At 39.8% G+C, this 22,475-nt stretch overlaps 1 protein-coding gene across 1 annotated transcript in view; it reads right to left on the bottom strand.

The window, feature by feature from the left end:
* Positions 1–1,242: 1,242 nt before the first annotated feature.
* PDK3 (pyruvate dehydrogenase kinase 3) overlaps positions 1,243–22,475 on the bottom strand; it is a 73,917-nt gene continuing 52,684 nt past the window's right edge. Inside the window, exons 6-12 of the mRNA XM_015127111.3 lie at positions 20,832–20,909; positions 15,802–15,878; positions 14,385–14,486; positions 13,875–13,985; positions 10,325–10,438; positions 7,960–8,099; positions 1,243–1,939 (exon numbers count right to left, since the gene is read on the bottom strand). Of these exons, the coding sequence (XP_014982597.1) occupies positions 1,909–1,939; positions 7,960–8,099; positions 10,325–10,438; positions 13,875–13,985; positions 14,385–14,486; positions 15,802–15,878; positions 20,832–20,909 (653 nt within the window). The 3' untranslated portion in view covers positions 1,243–1,908. The remainder of the gene's footprint in view (positions 1,940–7,959; positions 8,100–10,324; positions 10,439–13,874; positions 13,986–14,384; positions 14,487–15,801; positions 15,879–20,831; positions 20,910–22,475) is intronic.

Below are 22,475 nucleotides of genomic sequence, written 5' to 3'. Positions count from 1 at the left end.
AAAAAACACAAAAACTAGCTGGGCGTGGTGGTGCACACCTATAATCCCAGCTATTTGGGAGGCTGAGGCACAAGAATTGCTTGAACCTGGGAGGCAGAGGTTGTAGTATGCCGAGATGGTGCCACTGCACTCCGGCCTAGGGGACAGAGTGAAACTGTGTCTCAAAAAAAAAGGAAGCTAGGGTCTTTGCATGTAAACGACCATTTTTTGGTTGTTGTTTTTTTTTTTACATCTTTTACGCCACACAAAAATAATCATATGGAACAGTCCCATTCCCAAGACACTGACTCGGTCCTCAGACCTATGGGCTTCCTACGGCCCACCTCTCACCAGTCTCTCGGAAGTACATCAGTATTTCTTTTACCTGATTGATTATATATGAGTTCTCTGATGAGATCCTTCTAAGGATGGAAGAGATGAGCTCTTTCTAAAGATGAATGGAACTACCCTGAGCTCAGGTAATATAACGAAATAAAAGAAAAGCAGATCCAGTGGAATGAAGAGAAATAGGAATGCAATCCAGCCACATGCAGCTGGGCAAAGCACACCTCATTTCGGGGAGAAATCCCCCACGGTGGTGGGAGTGGGGCTAATTGCATTGGTACTATCATATGACTAAAGCAGGATGAATGGTTTACAAGTCAGAACTTCTACATCAGTGGACTCAACACTTACAAATTGGACTGAAACATTTATACGGACATTAAAACAGGGCGGAAGTCAAAACAGATGATATATATGGAAAATTATCATGAAGAGAAGCACATCCTGTGGAGCTGTATATAGGATGCTGGTATCAATCCGGATTCTTCGATCACTTCTATTCCTAAGGGTAAATATAACATCATTCCTCTTTCCTTATCCCAAATCGTCTGCTAATTCCCACTTCCAACTTTTAGCAAAAAGGATTGTGAAAATCAGACTGAGCTGACAATTCTAAAACTAAGATGAATGAAAATGAAAATTATCAAGACCTGGAGCATTTTTCAAAAATAAACTAGAGAGGCCTTTTCCCTCCGATAGTCTATTTTACAGCTAGTAAAGTGCATCACACAGAAACTTCCAATTCCTTAGAAGACTACAAAGGAATAAAATATGACACAGGTACTGTATTAGATGGATAGAAGTTTGACAGAAGCATAAAAACTCCACTTCACACTCTGTGCAAATGTGGTATTGACCAGGAGGCAGTTTTTCACTTAAGATCTTTGAAACCAAGCAGTTGGGTGAAAAATTCGAAGATAACATTTGGAATGCTTTAATCAACAGAAATATACAAATGAATGTTAAAATAAAATGAAGGCATCAGTGAAGAAGATCTAACATGAAAGTCGCCACAACCTCACAATGAGAATCCGATCAGATGGAAGAAGGCAAAAGCCTAAATCATAGAGTGGCGGAGGGAGGCATGGGAGAGACGGAGGGCTCTGGGACTAAATCACCAGGGCGTGGCCAGCTGATGTCTTCCGCTTCCAGGGTCCCAGGGCCCTAGCTGGAGGTTTGGGACAAATATGATATTTGGTCACAAGGAGCAACAGTACGATCTGCTGTATCTGGAATGGGAAAGGCGCACAGAATCCTGGAAGGACTGAAGACATCAGATGCTATGAAAACAAGATGGAGTGTACGAGGGCACAAGAGCTGTAAGGAGGCTCGGTGCTCTTCGGTGACAGGCATCAATCACACCACAACAAGATGTCATAAAAAAGTTACTACTTTAGTGGAAGATCTGGAGTAGCTACAGGAAAAGCTCCTTGGGAAAGTCCAGGTGGTACAGAGAAAATACACATTCAAGCACTAGGAATAACTATGATGCCACGCTCAGAGCAGGTGGGAGAAAGCAGTTCTCTCTGGTTGACTTGCAGAAGGCAATCTTTCTTCACAGAGAGGACCAGAGCATTCAGTCCTCTAGAAAGTTCTATTAGTCTTGATCTTGTCCCTACAAAGAAAACAATGAGAATATCCATAGTGAGTTTGTGAGTACAACCTCCTCTGTTTTGACCAGGACTTAGAGCATTTCATTATAGTGATAATTCAAAAACCCTTGCCGTATCTCAGAATTATTTTCTACAATTACTACAGAAACAGAATGACCATTTAATTACTTACATATACTTTAAAACGGTTCTTTACTGTCAGTGAAAACTCTGGTTAGATATAGAGTGACTGCTAAAAAGTATGAGGTTTCTTTTGGGGGTGATGAAAATATGTTAAAGTTAGATAGTGGGAAGGGCTGCACAACTCTGTGAATATACTAAAAAATATGGAATTGTATACTTTTATTTATTTATTTATTATTGAGACGGAGTCTCTCTCTGCCGCCCAGGCTGGAGTGCAGTGACAAGATCTTGGCTCATGGCCACCTCTGCCTCCTGGGTTCAAGCAATTCTCGTGCCTCAGCCTCCCGAGCAGCTGGGATTACAGGCGCCCGCCACCACCACCCGGCTAATTTTTGTATTTTTAATAGAGATGGGGTTTTGCCATGTTGTCCAGGCTGGTCTTGAACTTCTGACCTCAAGTGATCCACCCGCCATGGCCTCCCAAAGTGCTGGGATTACAGGCGTGAGCCACTGTGCCTGGCCAGAATTATATATTTGTAAAGGGTGAAATTTATGTTGTGTGAATTAATCTCAATAAAACTCTTACTTAGAAACTGTTTTGAAAACACATTTTCTTAGAATCTCCCATGTATAAATACCTAGTGAATTTACCATACTTACTAAATTCTTTCCCCAAATCTCTACTATTTGTACAGTTTAACAATTTTAATTGTCAGGCTAAGCATTTTAAAATTTTAAGAATTGCTTTCTGCTTAAATTTGTTCATCTAATAACATATGAGAAGTTAAGACTAATACTTAATTAGCATACAACCTGAACTACTTAGTTTTAAAATTGCCTTTAAAATAATATTCAATTAAAGCCACCTTTTTACAACCAAACATTTTTCTAAAGATGGCTTCTGCACTACTCAAATTACTCCACATATCAGAGCAATAGTTTGAACCGTTTGAATCAACCGGTCACAGTGATGCTCAACATTCTATTTGACTTACATACAGACTGAAAATGGAATCAACAGAAATTGGTATGATCCAGGTATTTCAAGCTGATTTAGCTTAAACTTGGCTGGGAATAGTGAGAGTATGTATGTTTGTGTCCACAAACCAAACTTCTCTAAACTTCATCATTTGAGATGAGTGGCCAGTCCAGCAATATTGTATAGCAGTCCACCATGACACTTCCATAGAAAAAAATAAACATCCATATGGATATCATTTATAACACTTGTCAGAGAAGACCAATGCTACTAAATGGTACAATATTGCAAAGCTATATAAACTGTATTTGTATACAAATATCTTTCTGTTGCATTATGCTAAAGTTGTTAAAAAAAATCAAGGTTTTCAGAGTGATAAGAAATATATACAATTAAAATATATTGGGGAGAAACATTACAGTGTTAAAATAGAATAAAATATCAATATGAACTTATGATTTAAAATATATTTTAAATATAGCTATATTTTATAGCTCTGTCCAGGAAAAGGGCCTAGAAAAGGTATAACAAGCATTCTCAATTCTAAGATTAGCATCTCTAATACTGATTAAAAAGAAATAGGGCTGGTCGCCGTGGCTTATGCCTGTAATCCCAACACTTTGGGAGGCTGAGGCAGGCAGATCACCTGAGGTCAGGAGTTCGAGACCAGCCTGGCCAACATGGTGAAACCCCATCTCTACTAAAAATACAACAACAACAAAAAAGTAGCCAGGCGTGGTGGCTCATGCCTGTAGTCCCAGCTACTTGGGAGGCTGAGACACAAGAATCGCTTGAACCCAGGAGGCGGAGGCTGCAGTGAGCTGAGATTGAGCCACTGCACTCCAACCTGGGTGACAGAGTGTGACTCTGTCTCAAAAAAAAAAAAAAAAGAAAGAAACAAGACTCCTTGGGGGAGAATAGTTGATTCCAGGACACGGGCACAGAAGGTATAAGATGAACCTAGGATATCATCTTGGGCAAGAAACGCTTTCAAGGCAATAGAACACAAAGGATCCAGCTGGAAATAGCTCTCATTGGCCAAAGGTATGTCAATTCAAGCATCAAAAAGGAAAATGACTGTTACATACAATAACATGGATGAATCTCACATAAAGCCAGACACAAAAGGGTATAGCCTATGTGTTCCTTTTAAGTTCGAGAAAAGAACCTACGGTGACAGAGTTAGAAAAGTAATTATATGGTGGAGGAGGGAGGGAGAAGTGTTAGACTAGAAAGGAGTCTTTGAGGGTAGAGGAAATATAGATGTAAAAAAAAAAGCTGTAAACTTAAGATGTGTGCACTTTACTATTACTACATGTTATGCTTCAATAAAATAAGTGCCAATTAAAACGTATCAAAGTAACAAAATCTATAATACTACTAAAAAAGACAAAGCCATAAACTCATTTGTTACCATTTAAGGTGGCTTTTAACATATTTCTTACCTGGAAAATTGGTAACTTGAAGGGAATTTAATTGTCCCTTTAAATGTAAAAGGAAGGAGTTAAACACTTATCAGAGGAACTGTACTTCAAAATACCTAAATGGCCTTATTTGATGAGGAAGAGCTTTACTTTATAGGAGAATAATTGACAAAGGAATCATTTTTTTAAACATCCTTTTATAAACCCAAATAAAATTACTGTATTAATTTTAACACAGGCTGAAATGATCAATTGGGGTAAAAGCCATTAGGTGAACAGCTGATGGGTAAGTATACATTTGCATAGTGCCAAAATAACACCACACAGATTATTTTCTAGTGAAAAGGGGAAAAATAACTATAACTCAGAGGGATCAGACAGCCATCACCTAAACTATGCTCAATCATAACATCACTAATGGTGGGTCATGAGATGTCATGGGTCTCATAGTGTAATTCTGCAACAGTGCTTATGGATATTCTAGCAAAAAATGTTCCATTAGCTCTTTCTTTCTTTCCTTCCCTCTCTTTCTTTCTTTCTTTCTTTCTTTCTTTCTTTCTTTCTTTCTTTCTTTCTTTCTTTCTTTCTTTTTCTTTCTTTCTTTTTCTTTCTTTTTCTTTTCTTTCTCTTTCTTTCTTTCTCTTTCTTTCTTTTTCTTTCTTTCTTTTTTTTTTTTTTTGACAGAGTCTCACTCTGTCGCCCAGGCTGGGGTGCAGTGGCACATTCTCAGCTCACTGCAACCTTTGCCTCCTGGCTTCAAGTGATTCTCATTCCTCAGCCACCTGAGTAGCTGGGATTACAGGCGTGCACCACCACGCCTGGCTAATTTTTGTATTTTTAGTAGAGACAGGGTTTTGCCATGTTGTCCAGGCTGGTCTCGAACTCCTGACCTCAAGTGATCTGCCCACCTCGGTCCCCCAAAGTGCTGGGATTACAGGCATGAGCCACCGCACCCAGCCGCCATTAGCTTGTAATGAACTCCCAATTTATAGAAAATACAGGGAATGGGGAATAAGCTAAATGACATTTCAAAGAAGAAATTAAACAAATCAAGGTAGGATACTTTTTCAGGACAACTGGCATGGTCTCTCAATAACGAAATGCAACCTAAGTATCCATCAACAGATGAATGGATAAAGAAAATGTGATGTGTATGTGTGTGTATATATATGTGTGTGTGTGTGTGTGTGTGTGTGTGTATATACACATATATACACAGACACACATACAATGGAGTACTATTCAGCCATAAAAAAGAATGAAATCCAGTCATTCGCAACAACATGGATAGAACTAGAAGTCATTATGCTAAGTAAAATGAGCCAGGCGCAAAAACATAAACTTCACATGTTCTCACTTATTTGTGGAATCTAAAATCCAAAGTAATTGAAGTCATGGACACAGTGAGTAGAAGAATGGTTACCAGAGGCTGGGAAGGGTAGTGGGAGGGTTGAGGAGAAGTGGGGATGGTCAATGGGTACAAAAAAATAGAAAGAATGAAAAAGACCTACTATTTGATAGCACAATAGGGTGACTACAGTCAACAATAACTTAATTGTATATTTTGAAATAACTTAGAGAATGTAATTGGATTGTTTGTAACTCAAAGGATAAATGCTTGAGGGGATGGACGCCCCATTCTCCGTGACGTGCTTATTTCACTTTGCATGCCTGTATCACAACATCTCACGTACCCCAGAAATATATACACCTACTATGTACCCACAAAACTTTTTTAAATTAAAAGACAATAACAACAACTTGAGACTACCCAGATGTGTTATGTGGTCCTGGAATAGAGATCTCGGTTTAGACAAATCAGGTGAATGATTATTGACATGGAAAGATGGGATGGTTAAATGAAACAAAAGCAGGTTGTAAAACAGTATGAATAGTGTAATGTCATTTGCAAAAAAATACATATATACACAAATGGCAAAATGTCTGGAAGAACATACAGAAGCTATAGCAGTGGCAATGTCTGGGTTTTGGGAACACAGAGGTCTCTCCTTTCTTTTTTGGCTTACTTATGTCTTCTATTTTTTCTTTTCTTTCTTTTTTTTTGAGATGGAGTCTAGCTCTATTACCCAGGCTGGAGTGCAGTGGTACTATCTTGGCTCACTGCAACCTCCGTCTCCTGGGTTCAAGCAATTCTCCTGCTTCAGCCTCCCAAGTCGTTGGAATTACAGGCACGTGCCACCACACCCAGCTAATTTTTGTATTTTTAGTAGAGACCAAGTTTCCCCATATTGGCCAGGCTGGTCTTGAACTCCTGACTTCAAGTGATCCATCCACCTCAGCCTCTCAAAGTGCTGGGATTACTGGCATGAGCCACTGCGCCCAGACAACGTTTTCTTATTTTTTTATAATGCACATATACTGCTTTTTTGTTAATACAGGATTATTTTAAGTTAAATGAAGCAGAACCCTACTGTTGCTAGTAGAGTTGAAGCTTAAGGGTAGGTAGTCAGAAGAAAACTACAGATTATTTTCCTTATTACCATAAAACAGTGAAACTTCTTCTGTGATTGATAACTTTTCCTTTATAATGTTTAAATTTTTTATTGTGATAAGCTACACATAACATAGAACTTACCATCTTTTTCTTGTTTGAGACACGGTCTTTTCTGTCCCCCAGGCAGGTGTGCAGTGGTGCAAATCATAGCTCACTACAGCCTGGAAGTCCTGGGCTCAAGTGATCCTCCCGCCTCAGCCTCCTGAGTAGCTAGGACTACAGACACACACCACACCTGGCTAATTTTACCTTTTTAAATTTTTTGCTGAGACGGGGTCTCACTATGTTGCCTAGACTGGTCTCGAACTCCTGGCTTCAAGAGATCATCCAGCCTCAGCCTCCCAAAGTGTTGGGATTACAGGCGTGAGCCACCACACCCAGCCCAGAACTTACCATCTTAACCATTGCTACACGTACAGTTCAGTGGCATTGAGTACATTCACGCTGTTGTGCAAGCATCACCACCATCCATCTCCAGAAGTTTTTCATCTTTCCACCTGAAACTCTGTACCCATGAAACAATGACTCCCCATTCCCTCTTCCTCGCTAGCACCTGGCAACCTCCCTTCAACTTTGTGTCTCTGCATTTGACTACTCTAGGTACCCCACATAAGTAGAATCATAGTATTTGTCCTTTTATGTCTGGCTTATTTCACTTAGCATAATGACTTCAAGATTCACCCATGTTGTAGCACATATCAGAATGTCCTTCCTTTTTAAGGCCAAATATTATTCCATCGCATGAACTGATCACCTTTTATGTTGACTGATCATTTTAACTTATTTTTCATTTTCAACCTCTAACGTTTATGATGACAAACTGCAAATTTAATTGCTTTTTAAATAAAATTCATGGCAGGTCAAATCCCTGCTCACTGTTGTGAATACCTCTACAGTGTAAGAATTCCTAGAACAGTGAGTGGGACACCTTTACTCAGACAAATCAGATACTTTGTAATGGAAATCAAAGTGGTATATTACTGTTTCGCTTTGTATTTTGAAGCATCCCTGGGTTCACTGCTGGGATTGCTCCAATCGTCGGCTTCAGGCGTGGTCTTGTAATGGCGCCATGCGGACTTATTAAAAACTGGAAGTCTCTCAAATGACTCACTTGAAAGAGCCTATTGGAGAAACAAAAATATACATCAAAGGTCCACAGTGTCATTTTCTCAAGTGAAATAGTAACCCAAATTTTATTATGTAAAACATCAGAAACCTTAATACATATTTTCAAAATGATATTAAAAATACACCTTAGTAGTTTACTTAGACTGGCCAGGAAAATATCAAAGCTTTTTTAAGGGAATGAAAACATTTGCTCATTCAAAATCAGAACTGAAATACACATGACCAGAACAAAACATATTTTAATTCAGCTCATACTGCTTTGAGATGCTCAACTGTTTTTACTATACGTGGTGATTGGTCTCACAAAGGGCCCAGGAAGAAATAGTCTCATGCATCCCAGGTTTATAAACACACACCATCAAGTGCTATTAAATATCACATTACTTAGAGGCATGGGCATCTAAGATAAATACTCCCAATAACTGGTTAAATTCTGGTGTCACATACACAGGTTGAGTATCCCTTTGAAATGCCTGGGAACAGGCCGGACACAGTGGCTCACACCTGTAATCCCAGCACTTTGGGAGGCTGAGGCAGGTGGATCACCTGAGGTCAGGAGTTAGAAACCAGCCTGGCCAACATGGTGAAACCCTGTCTCTACTAAAAATACAAAAAAATTAGCCAGGTGTGGTGGCACGCACCTGCAATCCCAGCTACTCAGGAGGCTGAGGCAGGAGCATAGCTTGAACCCAGGAGGCGGAGGTTGCAGTGAGCCGAGATGGCGGTACTGCACTCCAGCCTGGGTGACAGAGCGAGGGTCCGTCGAAGAGAAGAGAAGAGAAGAGAAGAGAAGAGAAGAGAAGAGAAGAGAAGAGAAGAGAGAGAAAAGAAAAGAGAGAAGAGAGAAAAGAGAAGAAAAGAAAAGAAAAGAAAAGAAGGAAGGAAAGAAACAAAGAAATGCTTGGGACCAGAAGTAGTTCTGATTTTTTCCGATTTTGGAATATTTGCATTGTGTTTACCTGTTAAGCATCCCTAATCTGAAAATCTGAAATCTGGAGTGCTCCAATAAGCATTTCCTTTAAGCTTGACCTTTGAGCAAGCATCACATTGGCGCTCAAAAAGTTCCAGATTTTCAAGCATTTTAGATGGCAGATTCTTGGGTTAGGGATGCTTGATCCACAGTAGCATGTTATGCCACTGTTTAAAAGAATGAGCCAGTTCTACATAAACTGTTCTGGAAAGATCTCCAAGACAGATTGGAAAGTAAAAAAAATAAGAAGGTGCTGAAATTTCATTTATGTGGGAAAAATTCTATTTTCCCCATATTTATAAATGTAGAATCAACTCTAGGAGGAACCGTAAGACGCTAAGACCTGTGGTGATCTCCGCTGAAGAGAACTGGTGGTTTAGGGCCAGTGGGAGGAGAGACTAATTTTTCCTTTTGCGGCTTTTAAATTTTTATTATGTGTCTATATTACCTATTCAAAAAAACGTTACAAATATTCTAGAGTTTAGAAATAAAAGTCCAATTACCACCAATGAATAAGAAAGAGTGTTACAGAGAAGTTTGTTATGAAATGAACCTTTTATCTAACTATATTATGATTACTGAATTCTTGTAACTTTGGGAAAGCCAGTGAGTTTTTAAAACCAAAGACCAAAATACTTCAGTTTATGAAAATCGACCTCCTTTTAGATCAGATCTTTCAACAGCCATGCAGTTTTTTAAGTCACAATTTAAAATTACGGTTTTAAAAATCAGCATTTTAATTTTTTTTTTCTCTTTTGAGACGGAGTCTCATTCTATCGCCCAGGCTAGAGTACAGCGGCACCATCTTAGCTCACTGCAACCTCTGCCTCGCGGGTTCAAGTGACTCTCCTGCCTCAGCCTCCTGAGAAGCTGGGACTAGAGGCGTGCACCACCACACCAGCTAATTTTTTGTATTTTTAGTAGACATGGGGTTTCACCATGTTGGCCAGGCTGGTCTCGAACTACTGACCTCAGGTGATCCGCCCACCTCAGCCTCCCAAAGTGCTGGGATTACAGGCCTGTGCCACCGTGCCTGGCCAAAATCAGTATTTTAATTTCTATACCTCCACGTTTCATATTTTGCTATACCTGAGCATAGAATCAAGGGTGAGGCATAACATGGTTTTCATGGGTAAGTGAAGTAAATCTGAGATGAATCTAAGAGACGATCGCTATTCTCAATCAGCGATTAGAACTTAAAGCTTTAAAAAGCAAAGATGCCTCATACTAACAAATAAAATGCAGTACCTTCAAATAAATGACAGCATCAGTACCCACTCCTTCCATGGAATACAGTTTCAGATCTCCTTGAAAATATCTAGCATACAGACGGGAAATTGGCAAACCATAACCAAATCCAGCCTATTGAGAAAAGAAAATTAATACAGTGAGACAGGCACAAATGCTAACACATTTTATATGATGACCATTCAGAGAAGGTTAAAATAAATTCTTGATTCAGATGTAAATCAAAGAAATTACTGACTCAACCTTTACAATGATGTATATCCTCTTCTATGGCAAACAACCTCTTTATTTTCACCCTGCAAAAACATGTCTTACATGTTTGGATAATAATAAAAATATTCTATTTTTTGACTAATACTTTTTTAGCATTTAAAAGCAAAGTTTTATCATTTTTAAAAAGCACATTCCAAGGCTGGGCACGGTGGCTCACACCTGTAATCCCAGCACTTTGGGAGGCTGAGGCAGGTAGATCACTTGAGGTCAGGAATTCGTGACCAGCCTGGCCAACATGGCGAAACCCCGTCTCTACTACAAAAATTAGCTGGGCGAGGTGGTGGGAGACTGTAGTCCCAGCTACTCAGGAGGCTGAGGCAGGAGAATCGCTTGAACCTGGGAGGTGGAGGTTGCAGTGAGCTGAGATGGTGCCACTGCACTCCAGCCTGGGTGACAGAGCGAGACTCCATCTCCACAAAAGAAAAAAAAAAAAAAAAGCACATTCCAAATCAAGAGGAATGTGACCTGATGACAGAACTAAACCACATCATTTCAACGTCCCATGATCAGATTTCCCTGCTCTTAGAAGTGAAAATCAATAGCGCAGTGCTGAGTGCAAATCTACCAGTAACAAGATGAGAACACGGAAAGGAAAACAATTTTCTGAGAGGCAACTTCTAAGGTTCCGGGAATGTGAGAATATTTTGGTATATTATAGTTCAGATATTTTTAGAGATTAAAAAAAATTTTCAGTACCTTCCTATATCTCTATGTCATGGAACTCTGACTGTCAATAACAGGTGTTCAGGGAGAAAAAAAAAGGTCTCAGGTATGGACAAGAACAATACGAATCGAAACTAAATGTAATACCGTTTGCAGTGGCAGTGGGGCAGGGTGTGGAAGGAGATATTTTAACACCAAGCTTCCTCACTTCTGGTTAAATCTATGAACAAGGTTAAGGAAGGAGGGCAGGGGACCATGTGCATAGAGTCACATGGGCCTTAGACTCAGATAGACCCAAGTTGAAATCCACTTTCTGTGTGACTCTGAGCAGTTTGCTCAACCTCTTTGAGACCGATTTTTCATCTGAATATATGATTTTAAAAAAAACTGACCTCAGAGCTGCTATAAGGATTAAATAATATAACAAGTATCAAATCTTGGCACAGTGCTTACCACAGTAAAACTAAATAAATCAAAGCTGGTACTCTAGCTACTGGGAGCAGCAATTTTATGAAGTTACATGGATTTCTGCCCTTTTCTAACATCTCTCCTTGATACCTCCTCTCAGGGTAGCGTCTAACTGAAAGGGCAGAGGGTAAAAGAACATACTCCATTATTTGAGGGCTTTAGGACTTGCTGAATATGGCCAGTAGTGAAGATGAGATATCTATAGTAGTGACTCAGGTAACCAGAGCAAAGAAACTAGCTCACTCTAGGAAGAGATGTGAGGAAATCTGCCTTCTATGCTCAAGCAAGGCCCAGAGCCTGCCCTCAGGTCCAACACAGAACAGGCGAGAGCTCCGAGGCCAATGCAGATGTGAGTGTAAGCCCAGACTCCCAGAGTGCAGAGGAGGGGTCTGGACCTCGGATTGGCTGAGGTTCAGGAAAGGTTTCCCAGACGGTCAAAGCATCAGCAGGAGTTCGCTGGGTGGATATTCTCACAACAGAAATGCACGTGTAAAGGCACAGAGGTGTAAAAATGCAAGTTGCTCAATGAGGAAATTATGTTTTCTAGTAGTACATATCCATGTGCCCACTTTAAAGCTGAGGAGAGTTTCTTTTTCTTTTTCTTTTTTTTTTTTTTTTTTTGAGGCAGAGTCTCGCTCTGTCGTCCAGGCTGGAGTGTAGTGGCATAATCTTGGCTCACTGCAACCTCCACCTCCCAGGTTCAAGCAATTCTTGTGCCTCAGCCTCCTGAGTAGCCGGGATTACAAGCGTGCGCCACTGCTCCTGACTATTTTCATGTATTTTTAGTAGAGACCGGGTTTCACCATGTTGGCCAGGCTGGTCTCGAACTCCTGACCTCAAGTGATCCACCCGCCTTGGCCTCCCAAAGTGCTAGGATTACAGGCCAGTTTCTTAACTGGGAGAGCCACTAGTGGAAGCATTTCTTCAAAAGGAAAGGCCACATAGTACACTGGAAAGAACACAGACATGGCCAGCACCAGCTCTGCAGTTAATTAGTTCAATGACTTTGGGCAAGGTCATTTCCTCATTTCCTCATCTCTACAATGGGAGTGTGCGTGCGTAATTTTTAAAGGTCTCTTACAAGTCCCCAGTTCCTCAAGATGCTATTTTAAGACCTGGAAGAGACAATCTATATTTCTTTTAAACAACTGGGGAAGGTGCTACATTTGTTTGTGCTGCCTTTTTTCCTTTTGATGTGTATTTAAGTGCATGCCAGAGCCTAGTCAAGGCAATGCCTCTCAAACGTGATCTTTCATGAATTTTCTCAAATCCTATATAAATGATTTCCTGTTTCCAACATGCTGAGTTAACAAACTCTGTCTCAAATAAAGGATGCAAAGTGTTTGATTTTATTAATACAAATAAAATATAATCTTATGTGCTTATCAGTCAGGTAGGACTTTAAAATGAAACTTAATTTATACCCTGAACCATTTTGCAGACTGATAGATATGTTGCTGTGTTTAATGACAAAGGGTTCAATTGTTGTTTGTCAATTAGAAACACTCAGCAGGGGAAGCAAGTGTGGCCCTACCAGGATCTAAATGCTACCATGGTAACCAGAGGCTTTTCTCACTGCCTTAATAGGGCTGAAGGTTATTTCCAGAGTGAGACAGAAAGGGCTCTGAAAACGCATACACCACCTATATGTTTCATGCTAATGTTATTTAATATAAAAATTTAATGTTTCCATAATTTAACATTTTAATTATATAAACAAATTTGACAGTGGAGATTCCAAGGCACTAGGTGATTCGCGCCTCTGTGGTATGCACGCCAGAGTGTGCAGGACCAAGCGGCAGCTATGCATTCAGTACTGTCCCTTTGCTCACCCACTGGTAACTTCTACCCCTGCCAAGGGTAGCACAAAGTGGAAAATGGTGCTCCAGTAGCAGTCTTACCACGATGAGGTACTTTTTCTCTGTATTTGGGAGTGAGGCACTCAGCTCGGAGTGTTTCTTAGAGATAAATCAGAGAGGAAATAGAAGTACAAAGAAAGTAGCCAAGGCAAAAAATTCCCCCTCCTCCAAACTGCAACATTCTAAATCAACTACACTAATGTGACAACCTGGGGAGAGAGGCAGCTCCCTCTGAGCCCCTTCCCGTGTTTATGATCTTTCCTTCAGCAGCAGTTTGAGATGCTTACCAAAGGGGCAGCTCTGGTAGGCTCCAGGCTGGGTCTAGGAGCAGTCGAATACATGTAGTTAAAAAGACGATCTATTTTTCGAAGTGGAACACCACCGCCTAGGTCACTGATCTGCAATGTACAAAATGTTAACAATCAAAACAAAGAAGTTGATCTATACTTAGTAGGAGGCAATGGGTTCATTAAATAAAGTACATAGCAGATTACTCCAAAATGTACAAGGACTTTGAATCCCCAGTGACATATGGTTCCTTTGTGAACAGTGTAAAGCAAAGGTGGCCGAATGGTACAGTAGGATCCAACAGGCTTGGTGTTGAGGTCTTGTTCAACTCCATGAATAACAAGGTTCTAATGAAGTTTAAATAAGGTAACTTAAGCCAAGGATCTAGCATAGAACTTACAAATAGGACACTCAATAAATGTCAATTTTCTTCCCTCTGATTTTTCAATGTCTAGATACTATTAAATCACAACTGATAATTAAAGTATACATGCGCATAAAACAGTTACCTTAATGGATAAGTCTTCTTTACCCAAAGTAACGAGGGTTTTAACAGCGGGGTAGCCCTCTTTTCTGTCTTCATAGAGTTCGACTGTCGCTCTCATTGAGTTCTAAAATAATAAGATCTTTTTGTTAATCATACTGCCGAATCACAAACCACAATTTTTAAAGAGAAAGAAGTGCATGACTTATACCCAACAACCCTTTTTTGGGGCAAATATTAGTTGGATTTTTATGGCACTTTTCCCTCTAAAGAGCTTAGCTAAATGTGCTCAAATCAAGGAAAAATTTCCTGACACTTTGTTTTTCACCTAGTTTTAGCCTCATCCAACATGCTAAATATTTATTTTTCTCTCCTTCTTCTTCTTTTTTTTTTTTTTTTTTTTTTTTTTTTTTTTTTTTTTTTGCTTTACGGTATTTAAATTATTCAACTCAATCCAGAGGAATGTTTTTATCGCATGTAATGAGGCTATGCAGAGGCTCATTTGTGTACTTTAAATCCTATTTATCAGTCTGCATTTATAGAGCACCTTTTCTCTAAAGGAGGCAGAAAAACTGAAAGGATGCATGCTTCCCACAAAAATTAATCATTTGGCTGAAAAAAGTAGAAGAAATATTGGTTAAAAAGAAATTCTGAAAAAGCCACAGCTGCTGAAGAGAAAGTTCACAATTGAATGCCCATTTCAACCTTAAAGCATTACATCAGTAACACTCTAATTTTTGGAAGCAAATCAGCATAACTGATTTTTCAGGTGTTCAAATTTAGTGTTTCACGCATTGGAAGAAATGAAATTTTAGCTCAAATGCCTTGTGCCTGTAATACTGCTACTGTAAATGTCATTAGCTACTGATTAACAAAAGCAACAGCTTAAGTTGCAGAGTCTAAAGAATTTGGTGGGGTGGTGGGGGCTGGTTCTTTTGGTCCAGCTCATCTACATCTTTCTCTGCCTCTCTTGGATCTTCTGAATTGATTCAAATATTTTATAAAAGGGTTGCAGGATCTCTCAGGATTGGAACAACCACTAATGTACCAGTGTGGTTAATTTTCAGAAGCATAAATATGTATAAACATGTTTTTATTTTGATCTGGCTACCACCAATAAAGCCTTTGCCAGGTTTGGAAACTAAAAAGCATCTCTAATCTCATAACCAAAGAAAAAAACAGTATGGATTTTACATAAAATCACTAAAGTGCAATTAAGCTTCAAAATCGATATGTACTAATATTCACAAAAACTATACTGTACACAGCAATTTTTCATCTCACAGTGTACAAATTATAAAACCCACAGGATATCAGAAATAGAATTTTTAAAATGGTTATGCAAAACCTTTTTCTTATGCTAATCTAATGAATCCATTATGCTCTGAATCAAAGTAATTTAAAATGAAGACTTCTTTCCATGTTTTTAAAATTCCACTTACCTTGAACAACTCAAATAGCATATGAAACAGATGTGAGGGCACATAAACCACCTGAATAGGTTTGTCTGGCGCTTTGGCTGAAAACAGAGACAAAACCATCAATCAATAAGGACCCAAACTAGGAGAAACTCAAGAATGATGTTTGCACTCTATTTTCCAAGTGTGTAAAACACAGCTCTATAAAAGGCTAACTTGGGTTTCCACCTCTAAAGGCAGGGCTGAGCAAAAGCATATGCTTTGGAATCAAACAAACCTGGGGTGAAACCCCGTTCCTTCACTTACCAGCTATGTGACCTTGGATAAATCACTCAATCTCTTTGAAACTTTGTTGAGCAGAATTGGAATATTATCACCTAGGCCATAATATCCTGAGTATTACAGAAGGCCAGACAGATATCACTGGGTGTTTTTCAAATTGGGGGCTACCTTCTGCCACTGACCCCAGGGGGAATTCCATGGGGAATGTGGAGCAACAGGGAAAATAAACAAAGGGCTGGTGAACTGGACTAAATGGCAGTGTTCAATTTTGTTAAATTATGACAAACAAGACATCTTATAGCATAGAATGTAAGGTTCACGTAACTTTTTCTCAAGCAGCTAGCAGATAAACCCCTAGAGACCTACGATTTTTTCCCCTTGCACCATGGATCGTCTGAAGAAAATCTGAGAAACACCAAAACCCGGGTCAAGCACTAAGAAGAGTGTGGGATACAGAGTAGATGCTCAAAAATATAGTCCTTCCTCCTCCTCATGACCCAAAATCACTTAAGAGATTGAAACTACATGAACTCTCTCAGGTAGAATGCTGTCATTTCAACCAGCTACTTCCTCTAATAAAGTAATTAACAATAATATAAATTAGAGTTCACATTTGCTTGATTCTTAGCAGTCTACAAAGAGCTTTCACATACATTATTCAATTGACTCCTCCTGACAACATTTCCTGGCTCCTAGCAGGGTGGTGGTGTTTAGCGGCGTGGAAACAGGCTTTGGGAAGCCTGTGTGACTTGCCCATGGTCCCAGAAGTGGCACCGAAACTGGACACCTGAACCGAGAGCTTTTGATTCTAATCCTGAACTCTTCAAAGAGCAATTATTTTTATTTTTATTTATTTATTTTTTGAGACACAGTCTTGCTCTGTTGCCCAGGCTGGAGTGCAGTGGCGCCATCTCGGCTCACTGCAACCTCCACCTCCCGGGTTCAAGCGATTATCCTGTCTCAGCCTCCTGAGTGGCTGGGATTACAGGTGTGCGCTGCCACTCCTGGCTAATTTTTGTATTTTTAGTAGAGACGGGGTTTCCCCATGTTGGACAGGCTGGTCTCGAACTCCTGACCTCAGGTGTTCGCCCACCTCGGCCTCCCAAAGTGCTGGGATTGCAGGTGTGAGCCATTGCGCCTGGCTCCTTTATTGTCATTCTAATGGGGCTCGAGGAACAAGCTGGGTACTCAGTTTATCTTGTACCAAATGGCATCATTAGTTACATAAACAGCCTTATGAATTCAACATTTTCACCCCAAATCTCAAGAAAAGGCAAATGCCTTTTATATAGTGGGGTTTTGTTTTGTTTTGTTTTGTTTTGTTTTTTCAGTTTAAACAACATTCTCTAGGAGCCATCTAAAGGCTTGCTCAATTACTTGCACTTTTCTTTGGGAACATTATAGTTTAGATTTCTTTCCTTCCTTTTAAAACCATGTCAGATGTTTTTGTCCATGACTCTTTCCTAGTTCTGGGTCTCGAGGCTGGCTGTTAAGTAGTAGATGCTTAATAGATGTTTGCTGACTTATAAATAAGTAGAATATGAATTTTCCATCTAAGGGCACATTTTAAAAAGTCAATTAAAAAAATGGCCTAGGTTTGTCATGTTCAAGACTCCAGAAATAATAAAGTCTCTATTTTGTACAATCATTGCTCCAAATGCCATTAGTTGAAACAGCATTTAAGAAATACCATTAGATATAAGGAATTTTATTTCCAGACAGTTCTCCTTCCAAAATAAAAAAGCATCCACTTAAGGTGTTCAGGATCAACCTCCAACCTGCATCTCCAACATAGAACTTGTTAAGGCAAAAGCACATTCCTTAATCATGTTCACAGAGAGCTCTAGCATTAAGAAATTATACATAAAAATAATCACTACACTACCCAAAGCAACATAAAGCTAGAGGCTACCTAGAAACACCAGCATTCATTTATCGTAGTGATAGGACAAGGGGCTTCAGAACATGATTGAAAGGGGGCTTCTGTAATTCGTGAGACAATGCCAAAAAGAGTCGGAAAGCTCCTCTCCTGGTGGGTGAGCTGCCCAGCATGACAGCCTCAGTGGGGACGGAATGTGCTGACATGGCTGGCACTTGGGAATCAGCAAGAACAGGCCTGCTGCTTTGGCCTTTAGAATGAGGGAGGCTGCCACTCACGCAAAAGAGCAATTTGTTACTACCTGTGGATGTGAGGTCAGCTCCTGCCTAGTCCGTATGAAGAGAGAGAGAGAATATTAAGATGGTTCTCATCAGGAACACTCCAGACAAGCCCACTTGGTCCTGGTAGTGTATTTATTCAATGGGGATATGACTCTTCTCAGAGAACTCAAGAGACCTTGAAAGCAGCTTTGACTTCATGCCTTCTAGTCAAATGGAGGGGCCATGTCCTTCAACAGCAGCCTGAACTCCTTTCATAGTTTAATCTCATTATAAGAGAAATACATTTTTAATGTACTTCTGAGGGGGAATTTGGTTTATCTTTCTTTTTTTTCTTTTTTTTTTTTTTGAGATAGGGTCTTGCTCTGTCACCCAGGCTGGAATGCAGTCATGTGATCTCGGCTCACTGCAGCCTCTTACCTCCTGGGCTCAAGCGATCCTCCCACTTTAGCCTCCTGAGTAGCTGGGATTACAGACACATGCCACTATGCCCAGCTAATTTTTCTATTTTGTGTAGAGACAGGGTTTTGCTATATTGCCCAGGCTGGTCTCGAACTCCTGGGCTCAAGAGGTTCTCCTGCCTCAGCCGCCCAAAGTGCTGGGATTACAGGTGTGAGCCACCATGCCTGGCCTGGTTTATCTTTAATTGTAAATGCTCACACCCTGTCATTCCACATCTAGGAATCCAACCTGAAGAAATACTTTCATATGTTCACAAATTTTTCCACCCTCCCCACCTCTCACACTCTTTCATAGCTCATTATATGGAATATAGGAAAACCGGAAATCCTAAATGTATACCCATAGGAAAATAGTTAAATAAATTATGGTAAGCTACACTATGGATAATCTCTAAATGAGATTAATACTTGCAAAGGTGTTCAAGGTGAAGTGAAAAACACGTTATAAATAGGGTTAAAGCTATACATGCTTTATGCAAAAACCAAAACTCTGTATGGGACTGAGAAAGTAGTGGGAGATTTCCCTTTTCACTCACATTTCTGTATTTGTATTTTTGTGATGAGCATGTCTCTTCCATAATTTACAAATAAAAAATAAAAGGAATATGTAAATAAATATGCAATCATATGATGAACATAAAAATCATCTGTAACCCCATTACCCAGAGAGCTGCTATTTGTATTTTGGTAGTATAAATCCTTCAAAATATTTTCCAATGAACTTCCACTATTATAAACTTTTATAGCCTGTATTTTTAAAAAACATCTCAATTTTTCCCATACATTATTCGTTTAAAGCATCATTTTAAAGGGCTGCATAGTATTCTAAATTATAGGTGTACCACAATTCAGTTAAACAATGCTCTATTGTGGAAAACTTGGGTTGTTTTCTAACTTTATAAGAAAACTACTGTGATCATCAATCTTGTACATAAATCTGTGCATCTCTATTTTCATGTATTTTTGTTTGTTTTTTGAGATGGGGTTTCACTCTATTGCCGAGGGTGGAGTGCTATGGCACTATCTCAGCTCACTGCAACCTCCGCCTCCCGGGTTCAAGTGATTCTCCTGCCTCAGCCTCCCAAGCAGCTGAGAATACAAGCATGTGCTACCACGCCTGGCTAATTTTTGTATTTTTTGTAGAGATGGGGTTTCGCCATGTCACTCGGGCTGGTCTTAAACTCCTGGACTCAAGAGATCCACCCACTTTGGCCTCCCAAAGTACTGGGATCACAGGCATGAACCACCGTGTCCAGCCTCTATTTTCTTATAATAAATGTTCTGAAGTTTAATTTACTGGACCAAAGAATAAGACCATTATTAACTTATTTACTGGGCCAAACAGAAAGAACATTGTTGGCATTTTTTAGAAAGGGTATACCACTTTAAGCTTATACAAGAAATATATGTGCTGGTGAGAAAGTATTTTTGTGGGCACAAATTCAAAGCATTAAAATGTTTTAATCACTGTCATTTTGAAAGAAAAAAATGGCATTTCTGGCCGGGCGCGGTGGCTCACGACTGTAATCCCAGCACTTTGGGAGGCCGAGGCGGGTGGATCACCTGAGGTCAGGAGCTCAAGACCAGCCTGGCCAACATGGTGAAACCTCGTCTCTACTAAAAATACAAAAATTAGCCAGGCATGGTGGCAGGCACCTGTAATCCCAGCTACTCAGGGGCCTGAGGCAGGAGAATCACTTGAACCTGGAAGGCAGAGGCTGCAGTGAGCTGAGATCACACCACTGTACTCCAGCCTGGGCAGCAGAGTGAGACTCCTTCTCAAAAAAAAAAAAAAAAAAAAAAAAAAGGCATTTGTCTGTGTTTTTGTTTGTACTTCCTTGATTAGTGAAGTTAAACACTTTTCCATATGTTTATTGACTGTTTGCTTTTGTTACTTTGAGAAGAGCCTATTTATACCTTTGTACATACTCTACCTTGATTACTTCTGTTCCAAGAATTCTGGGGTCTAACACATTACACATTCCTGTATAAAAACTCCTTACAATAATATATCTGGTTGACCAAAGGCACAGAAAGTTTACAAAATATATAAGAAAATGAAAAAATTTTGGATCTCACTGAAATATGGCTTAGGTATAAAGAGCTTCTTAGTCAGCTTTTTTGAATGTAAGGTTAAAATTAGTTTTCTTTTACCATTGAATTCTTCAACTTCCAGCTCTGGAGCTACCAGGTAATACTGTTCACACAGCATCTTGGCTGTTTCATATGCATCTACAAGAAAAGGAAAAAGTTTAGCTGCTGCACTAATAACATATAGGCACAAGCATGTATGTGTGTGTGTGTGTGCATGCATGTGCATGTATATATCTATAGGTATATAAGATAAAGAAACTGTCTAAACAGATGGATGTAGAATTAATCAACTACAACCTTTTACAAAATATCCTTTTGTGGCTTTAATAGAATTACCATGACTAAAACAAAAGTTCTCTTTTCTATTTTTTCCAAGACAGCGTCTCACTCTGTCGCCTAGGCTAGAGTACAGTGGTGTGATCATAGCTCACTGCAGGCTCGAACTACTGGGCTCAAGCAGTCCTCCCACCTCAGCCTCCCAAGTAGCTGGCCTTACAGGCACATGCCACCATGCCCAGCTAATCTCTCTTTTCTTAAAGGATTTTTTTGTTTGTTTGTTTTTTGAGACAGAGTCTCACTCTGTTGCCCAGGCTGGAGTGCAGTGGTGCCATATCGGCTCACTGCAACCTCCGTCTCCCAGGCTCAAGCGATTCTCCTGCCTCAGCCTCCCGAGTAGCTGGGATTACAGGCGGATGGCACCACGTCCGGCTAATTTTTGTATTTTTAGTAGAGATGAGGTTTCACTATGTTGGCCAGGCTGGTCTCGAACTCCTGACCTCAGGTGATCCACCCACTTTGGCCTCCCAAAAGTGCTGGGATTACAGGCATGAGCCACCGTGCCTGGCTTTCTTTTCTTAAAGTTTTAATGACCATAACAATGGCAACATACTAGAATACTGGCAATTCAACTAGCTCTATACCAAACACGTATTTGTTTAACTTATAACTATTACCAGAAGATATTTTTCATGAAAATTTAGGAACTCAAGACTATACTTTCCAAGCACCATGCAACCTGACTAAATTGTAGCAAAATAATATTTGTCATGATCTTAAAAATAATAATGCCAACAGTCTTGTGGTTTGCCAGAGTTATTTGTAAGTGAAACCTCAGTAAGTATTTGCTGAATGAATGGATTTCCATGAGCCACACAATTTAAATTACTGGAGATGCCACTATCACTTTAAAAGGTCCTTTCAATTAGTTAAAGGTAACAGGCTGGGGCTGATATTTATCAAAGTCTGAGGAGCAACAGTTCACTTTTTAAAGGATAAAATAAAAGACATATGGTAAGAAGATCAGAGCCATTACAGAAATAGCTGGAAGACAGAATTCAGGAGATTCAAAGATGGGGAGCAAATTCAGAAAGCAAAGGTGCATTACAAGACATTGGATACTGCATGTATGCCTTTTCTCTCGAACTGTAAACAATCTGAGGTCAGTGTTTGTGTCTTAACACTTGTTTTATAACTTGCATAGAACTTCGTATAGTGCCTATGTAGATGGTCAACAAACAGTCCTTGAGCCAGGTGCAGTGGCTCACGCCTGTAAACCCAGGACTTTGGGAGGCCGAGGTGGGCTGATCACTTGAGGCCGGGAGTTCAAGACCAGCCAGGCCAACATGGTGAAACCCCGTCTCTACTAAAAATACAAAAATTAGCCATGCATGGTGGTGAGTGTCTGTAATCCCAGCTAGTTGGGAG

Source organism: Macaca mulatta, chromosome X, assembly GCF_049350105.2.
Source record: "Macaca mulatta isolate MMU2019108-1 chromosome X, T2T-MMU8v2.0, whole genome shotgun sequence".
In the NCBI taxonomy this organism is placed as follows: domain Eukaryota; kingdom Metazoa; phylum Chordata; class Mammalia; order Primates; family Cercopithecidae; genus Macaca; species Macaca mulatta.
This window is presented reverse-complemented; position numbering and strand designations above follow the sequence as displayed.